Raw genomic sequence first — 8,161 nt, 5'->3', positions numbered from 1 at the left:
TTTTTAGCGCGTCAGAAAATATTTTCTGACGTGGCATTTTTTGCCACGTCAGAAAATGCTGACGTGGCAAAAAATATGCACTGTTTGCCACGTCAGAAAATACTTATTTTTTTGTAGTGGGTTTATAATAATTGAACATATAATGTAGATTATAATGTACGAATGGCAAGCACATGTTTTTATATTAGCTTGACCTTATGGTCAAAAAGATTTACTTTTTTATTTGGCCTTATAAGATCCAATAGTTTATAGGTGATCCAATGGTTTATAGATGATCGGTGCACCATGTACGGATAGGGTCACAACTACGACATCATTAGTATGTGAGAAAATTTATTTTTTTGGTGTTTTCGCTCCACATAAATTGTCTTTTTTTTTTGTGTTTACGCTTTCGGATCAAGATGCAAAGTTTTTTATCGCTATGGATTATGGGTTTTTTTTATTATTTTAAGTACGTATTATTAATTTATTGTGAAAAATCATCATAGCTAAAGATCTTGAGAATTATAAAATAGTACGTAAATTTATATTACAGATCGAGAAGTCCAAGACAAACTCTTCTTGGCATTCACACACCTATACAACTATATTGCGTTCCTTACCAGTTACCAAAGTATAAACATCATATTCTCCTCATTGCAGTAAAGCAAAATCAAAGATGCACTATCTTAAACCCAAAGCTATGAAATGCCTATCCATAAAGAAAGCCTTTACCATCTCAAAGAATTTCATATTTGATTTCTGTATGGCCTTTCGTTGTTTCCCATCAGTAAGTCCCCTGCCTAGCTACCTCCTGGATTCCTCTTGGTTAGATACCTTTACTGTCATCCCCTTCAATTCATCTGTCAGCACTTTTATTGAATCCGAAACTTCAGCCTTATACACGTAGAACTTAATCACAATCAAGAAGAAGATGAAATTGAGGAAGTTTAGTATCACGAAAAATGCATAATAATAATCAAGATGGGAAGCATTAAGGTTGTTTAGAATCCATCCTCGGTGACCATGCTTCTTGGTGATGTGAGAAACTGTGGAAAGAAGAAAACTACTCAGAAAGTTTCCAGCTCCAAAAGTGGTCATGGAATAGGAAGTCCCAAGACTTTTCATGTTTTCTGGCGCCTGGTCATAGAAGAACTCAATCTTTGCAACATCTAAAAATGCATCTGCGATTCCCATAAGCACGAATTGTGGAAGTAGAATAAATATGGTTAAGGGAACTTGTCCTCCATGTTCAACCAACCCATGTTCCTTGGCCACTCTCAGTCTATATCTCTCTGTTAGAGATGCAATTATCATAATCAAAATGTGCATAAAAAGCCCAACTCCCATTCTTTGAAGAAGAGTGATCCCTCTAGGGTTTTTAGTCCACCTTCGCATAATCTTAACCAAAAACCGATCATAGAGCATGACAGAGACAAGCAAGGATATGGTTACAAATGCTGCTAAACTTGCCGGGGGAATATTGAAGCTCCCAATGCCTCTATCAAGTGTGGCGCCTTGCTTAACAAAAAGAGTATTGATCTGGGCGATCATTATGCTCGGTACAACCGTGGCAACCCATATTGGGATCATTCGTACCATTTGTTTAGTCTCTTCTACTTGTGTAACTGAGCACAACATCCACTCATTAGTTGAGCCTGTTTTCACAGACGCTTTGGTAAGGAACCTGCTTCCACACAACATGATTAAGACTTGAGAAGGCTAATCAACTATGGTAGTTCATATTGCTCTCATCAGTTATTAATATTTAACAGAAAACCCTAATGAAATGGTAACTGAAAGAACATCACAAAACGATTGATAGTTATGAGGGTTAAGTGTAGTTTTCTTCTGAGCACAAATGCCTCTAATTTTTCAACATTGTAAATAACATATGTATATATATTATGTACCTCAATGTGGGTGTGAAATCAATTCTGAACTTTCCTTTCTTTGCATACTCTTCCAAGTCAAGCTCATAGAGCTCTTTGGGGTCATTGGGAATACGCACCCTCCATTTCCTTATAGCAGCCACTATTACCTTCGCCATCCTCGTGAAGGGGCTGCCCGCGGGCACCTTATGTCTATAAAAGGGCGTGCCTGCCAAGAAGATGGCAATGGATATTGCAAGTCCAAGAGTCGGAAGCGCATATCCTAACGTCCATCCTATGTTGTCTTGTATCCAAACAAGTACTGTATTCGCAAAGAATATCCCAAGGAAGATGCTGAAAAACCACCAATTGAAGAAGGACAGCTTGTGAGCCTTCTCCTTGGGGTTGAAATCATCAAATTGGTCTGCTCCGATGGTGGAGATGTTTGGCTTGGTTCCACCTGTTCCGACGGCTAAGGTATAGAGTGCACCATAAAACACTGCTAGCTGTAATGTTGAAGCATTCTTACAGTTCTCCATATTTGTCTGTGAGCAGCTAGGCGGTCTTAAACTCGGGAGTGAAACCGTCAATGTTAGTAATGACATTCCCTGCATGCCAACATAGTAAAACATACTAGTATTTTCTTGTTCCTAATTGCGTAATTGCGGTTGGTTGTTCTTTGCCTTTTTTTTTCTTTTTTTTTTTCTGAGCATGTTGCGGTTGGTCGTTCGACAGTGAGAAGATAATGTAATAAGATATAATAAAAAAATTTCAGTAGTTGCTTAAAAAATATTATGTGTTGGTGTGACAATCATAACAGGAATATACAGGCTTTCAATCCTGGTGTATGTTCATGACTACCACCAAGGTCGGACCTAAAATTAAGCCAAGGGGTCAAGACCCACCTTAATGTTTGTCACTAATTAAATCTCTTGTAATTAGATAACAAAAACCCATTTGTCCTGTTTTTTTTTTTTATTATTAGATTCCAACCAACTCAGCGAGCTAGCTTTCTTTTTGATCCCTTCTGGTCTGGCTATTCGCATGTCGCTATCCTCAAGAAATATAGTAATTAATAAGTCCTTTATCATTGACTAGCTAGTCTCAAATTACACAGCCACTTCCTAAGAATTATAAAAGTTTTTATTTCTTTAATTTCTTATTTTATCATCATCTTTTTTTAATAAACACATAATTTTTATTTAAATCGTGTCTTTTTTTAATATAAACTAAAAGATATTTCAAAATAATTTTTCTTTTTTCTTTTTTATAATCATATCACCCTAAAGAAAATATATAATACTTTGAGATCGAGAAAATAAATATTTATGAAAAAAAAAAAAAAATTGACTCAAGATACCTATGATAAAAGACCCTTTTCCGTAATTTGGACCTAGCTAGACGTACAGGACCAGGCAACATTGAAATTGTGATATAAATACCTTGGTCCCCTAGCCACCGGTATGTATAAACTACTAGCTTGCATTATATATGAATACCACGTTCGATCTATCCTTTTCTTTTTCTTTTTCTTTTTTATGAATAATTCTATCATTTTCTTATCCGATCAGTTTTAATTGCTGCCTTACAAAACATAATTTCCAAGTCAAACGTTATTACTCACTCTAAAAAGCTGAGAAAAATAAGACTACTTTTGTCATAGTTGACTTGGTCAAACATATAAATTAATTAAGTAGGTGTTACGGTTTCTGTTTAAGTGAGCAAGTAGTAATTATACATGCATTCATGGACATATATAATATATGTTATTGAAAAATGTTAAAAAGAAATATTCGATCAAGTGACTATTACTCCTCCAATAATCGTTTATCCAATAAATAAGACAAAGAACACGACATAAATTAAAAATAATTGATGGGGATGATATAGTGCTTGGAGAAGTACCGAGATATAAATGACAGACGCAATGACAAACGTCCAGTAACGGCCGAGATGAGCATCGGCAATGTAAGCGCCCAAGATTGGAGTGATCCAAATGGTTCCGACCCAATTGGTGACATGGTTGGCAGAGGTGACGGTGCCCTGGTGGAGCTTCTTCGTTAAATATAGAATCAGATTGGAGGATATCCCATAATATGCCATGCGTTCGAAAACCTCGTACACTGCAGAAGCCAAAAGAAGGAAATAGTTGGAAAAAACACAGTCAACAATTTCCGCGGCCGTATGATGATCAAATACTACTTTGGCTTACTGCCTGCGGTAATCCGTTTATGTCAATTCATTTCAAGTTTGGATAATTGGAGAGAGAGAGAGAGAGAGAGACAAAGATTACAGTGTTTCACGTGAGAAGAATATTAAAATATTTAGAAAACTGAGCTTGAAGAAAATTATGGTTCAGGCCTGAATCGCTTCCAAATTGTCTCAAATTAAGTAAGAAAACTGCTTCCATCCACAGCACAGCTATGAATATAAACATAAATTTCGTGTAATTAAACTGATATATATACTTGCAATAACAATTTACTCCATCCAAAGTGATCATATATGTCTTCCTCAGATGGATAGAATAAGTCGGCTATGAATGATGCTTGTTACTACTTAAACGTTGAGCACCCTTGTAGATTTGGCTCCCAAGTTTCAAGATGTTTAACAGTACTTGTATCCTAAAGGGGATGATTTACGAAGTGGGGTTGTGGGTAATTAAGCAAATCTAAAGCTTCATAGAGAGAGAAAGAGAGAGAGACAGAGGGAGAGAGAGAGAGAGAGAGAGAGGGTTTACCGACGATGAAGGAGCAAGCTCTCCATCCACCAGTGTTGGATCTCCGGACGGGGTTTCCTTTGAGATCCACACTCCCATCCTGCGTGTATTCATCAAGTGCTTCTTCCTGACCAGCCATACAGCTTGTTTTGCTTTGAAGACTTAGGAGTGACGCTGCAGCCTCACCTTTTTCTTCTGTTTCAGGACTTCGTCTACTTCTTGGTGTCTTTGTATACCCAACACCAACAGGGACTCGGGACAACATTTTTTGTCAGCACTATAGTCCGCGTCTTGGGTTGCAGCTTAATTTGACCTGCAATTAAGTTTCGCATTCAAATGACGGATATGCCCTCACAAAATTTTATTTTTATTTTTATTTTTTATTTTTTTAGCTTCTGTTTTGAACTATTTTGGAGACATAGATCGAACGCCTGAAACTTTTTCCCCTCTTCATTTCTTTTAAGAAAAAAAAATTCACTTACCATCTTTAATTTTTCATTATTTTTGTAAGTACCCTTAAATTTAAAAAAATGTCAATTTAAAACTATTATCTTTCAGAAGTTTACAATATCAACTCTTCCATGCAAATTCAATGAAGGAAGTGAAATCTCTAAAACAGTTCTCATGTCCAAATTTAAGGTGTTTTTGTAATTTTATAAATATTTTAATGGTATTTTAAGAATTAATTTTGTTCATCAACCGTTTAACGGGATGATTGACATTGTAAAATTCTTAAAGAAAATAATCATAAATTGACAATTTTTAAAGTTTAAAGAAATGATTGTAAAAGTGATGAGTATGTATTTTTTTTTTTTTTAAAGGGGAATGGGAAGATAGAGCAAGAGGTTTATAATGTTACCGACATTTGCCTTGGCGACAAAACGCAAGAAAGAGGGAGAATGTGGGAGAAGTGAATGAAGGACATGTACGTGAGTCCGAGACGTTAACGAAATATGTGGCGCCAATAAACGTTAAATTAATGGAGAGTTTGTTAAATTACGTTTTGTGAGTTAATTTTATCAAAATTTTTGAGTAGTGTCTTTGTTCACACACACAAAAATAATAATAATAATAATAATAAATAAATAAATAAAGGTGACGAGTGTGCTAATATACACCATACAACAAAATATTATACACCACAATATTGCCAATTAATAAACACAAAATATTTAAAATTATTTTTATCTTTTTAACGCATAAAAACGCTAATTAAGAAATAAAAAAAGGCATCCACTAAAAATAATTAACAAAAGAAAAACCCTAGCTTCACTTCTACCACCTTTCCTTAACACCTCGTCACACAGCTAAGGAGAGGGAGAGAGAGAGGGAGGGAGAAGCAGGCCGGCTCAACATATTTTGGGGCTTTAGGCAAAACTTTGAAATTTGGCCTAATTTTTTATTTTTTTCTTAAGTAACAATTTTTTTTTTTTTTTTAGATTCAATTTTTTATCAACCAATCCCTTCATCAGCTAGTTGCATTCTATTAGGTTTTGAATTAAACAACTTGCAACAAAAATAAAATACTCTATCTACATCTTTTGAACAAACTAGCCATTTTTTATTATGTTGCTCCCCATTTGATAATTTTCATATATAATATGTATTAGAAAAATGCCTAGAGTTCTCATCTTTAGGAAAATCTATAATATTGTATCTTATTGGACCATTTTCTACTAACAAATCCCTTAATTTTGCATCAATATTTTTCCATTGGCCAAGGTCATAAATATTTGTAGCAATAGATTTAGATACATCAATAACATTTTCATTATCTTCTAATTCTTTTTGATGAGTTTTTTATTCATTTATGAGTTTTTCACCTAAATTATCCTTAATATTTTGTTTATTGCTAATAACAAATTTATTTAGAGCTCCTCTTTGAGATTCAATCAATTTGTCTACTTTTTTTTTTTTTAAGTTTTTCATATCCAAATGCATATTTTCTAGTAGACATGTTTAATTAAAAATACTAACAAATTAAACAAACACGATTTATAAAATAAAATAAAAATAAAAAATAAAAAAATTATGACTATAATAAAATAAATGACAAAAATAGAACAATAAAACCTGATTTAGCAAAGGAATTATAAAGTAGTTCTTGGAGATAAGACAAGAGACTTAGTCACTCGGAGTCAAAGAGGAAGAGAAAATGATGAAATAGGGAGAGAAGAAAAACTCAAAAAAGAGCAAACAAAGAGGAGAGGTAAAGTGGCAAATATAGAGACTGATATTTAAAATATTCATGGTTGACAGCAGTTTATATTTTTGGCTCTTGGCCGGCTTTCCCTAGATGGCTAAATAATAAAAAATAAATGGTAATATTTTATTTCTAACGTATATATTTTCTCATCAAAAACAAAAAATTTCTAGAAAGAGGCCAAGAGGATGAGTGAATGATGTAGACGTGTACTATAGCGTCAAGAGCTCGAAGGAATTGGTGTAATGATGTACAAGGCTTTAATGCTTTGTCCTTTTTTAATTTATTTTTTGAATTATTTTTAAAATTTATAATGAGCTTATTAATTAGGGTCTTATTAAATTGAGGCCTTAAATTTTGATAAAAAAAAAATTTAGGCCATATTAAAAAAAATTTGGGCCTTCAATTTTTTGTTTTGGTCCAAAATAATTTTTAAAATTTTTTTTTTTTTTAACTCAAAAATATTTTTTTTGGGCTCTATTAAATTGGGGGCCCTGGGGAGAAGGCATACCATTCTGTGTTCTCATACCACTCGTTGTCGCCGTCGGTGACGGGGTCCCCAGGGTCCATGTGGGAGGAGAGGGGGACGATGGTTTGATCACGGATGAGCCGGCCTTGACAAGGATGATGATCGATCCGGGCCGTTTGATGGTTGTACTAACCAACGTGGCCTTTTGGCAGGCACGATGGACGATCTCATTGACCTTGGAGGCCATGCTGTTGTAGACGTACAAAGATTTGATGGGTTGTATTGACCTTTTGGCGGGTGTGGGTCTTTCCTTTTGGTGTTTGATTAATTTGTTGATGAGTTTAGTTGGGTTGATTTGTGGGTAACCGATTAGAGACAATAATCAAAGTTTTGCACAAAATTTTGTCACTTTTCAATTAAAAAAAATATAAAATTTTATACCAAATGATCAATCTCTATATACTACATTAACAAAGGGGGATCGGAGGAGAAGAAAAGTGTCTAACAAACGGTTACGAAGTAACTCTAATAAGAAAAACATCATAAACGAAACAAAACCACTCAAAATCCACCTGAATAACCAGAGATTCAACAACCCACAAAGTACAATCCCCTCCATTTTCAACCTCACCAATCTCCAAGTCCTCAACTTCACTCACAACCTCCTCTCGATCTGGGAAAGTCCCTGACGACGTGTTGTGGAGTCTCAGGTACCTGGATTTATCCTCGACCGGCTCCTCTGGCGAGATGTCGTCAAACTTCTCGACGAAGTCTCAACTCCATCTCATCAATCATTTTCTACTAAAAAAAATATATCCTCTAAAACCTTTACCAAACAAAAGTTTCGTAAAAGCACAAAAATCACCTCTTTTTTTTCTTTTTTTCTTTTTTCTTTTTTTAACAAACATTGCATTAATTAA

The 8,161-nt window shown here is 34.6% G+C and overlaps 2 protein-coding genes across 2 annotated transcripts in view; both read right to left on the bottom strand.

Annotated features, from left to right (window-relative positions):
• Positions 1 to 497: 497 nt before the first annotated feature.
• On the bottom strand, positions 498 to 4,804 carry LOC132180050 (protein NRT1/ PTR FAMILY 5.2-like). Its single transcript, XM_059592893.1, has 4 exons — positions 4,591 to 4,804; positions 3,756 to 3,973; positions 1,893 to 2,458; positions 498 to 1,666 (listed from the first exon to the last, which is right to left on the bottom strand). The coding sequence occupies exons 1-4, from the start codon at positions 4,706 to 4,708 to the stop codon at positions 787 to 789; spliced, it is 1,782 nt and encodes a 593-aa protein (XP_059448876.1). The 5' UTR covers positions 4,709 to 4,804; the 3' UTR covers positions 498 to 786.
• Positions 4,805 to 7,753: 2,949 nt separating this feature from the next.
• Positions 7,754 to 8,161, bottom strand: part of LOC132178305 (protein NRT1/ PTR FAMILY 5.2-like) — a 6,277-nt gene continuing 5,869 nt past the window's right edge. Inside the window, exon 5 of the mRNA XM_059590750.1 lies at positions 7,754 to 8,013. Coding sequence (XP_059446733.1) covers positions 7,754 to 8,013 — 260 coding nt within the window. The remainder of the gene's footprint in view (positions 8,014 to 8,161) is intronic.

The sequence above is a fragment of the Corylus avellana genome, chromosome ca4 (assembly GCF_901000735.1).
Source record: "Corylus avellana chromosome ca4, CavTom2PMs-1.0".
NCBI lineage: Eukaryota > Viridiplantae > Streptophyta > Magnoliopsida > Fagales > Betulaceae > Corylus > Corylus avellana.
Note: the sequence above shows the minus strand (reverse complement) of the source record. Positions and strands in the feature narration are given on the sequence as shown.

Coding starts and splice junctions, on each gene's coding strand:
- LOC132180050 (XM_059592893.1), bottom strand. CDS start 4,708: ATGGCTGGTCAGGAAGAAGCACTTGATGAATACACGCAGGATGGGAGT. Junction 3,974..4,590: donor AGCTTGCTCCTTCATCGTCG/GTAAACCCTCTC, acceptor TGGCTTCTGCAG/TGTACGAGGTTTTCGAACGC. Junction 2,459..3,755: donor CGTCTGTCATTTATATCTCG/GTACTTCTCCAA, acceptor GTTGGCATGCAG/GGAATGTCATTACTAACATT.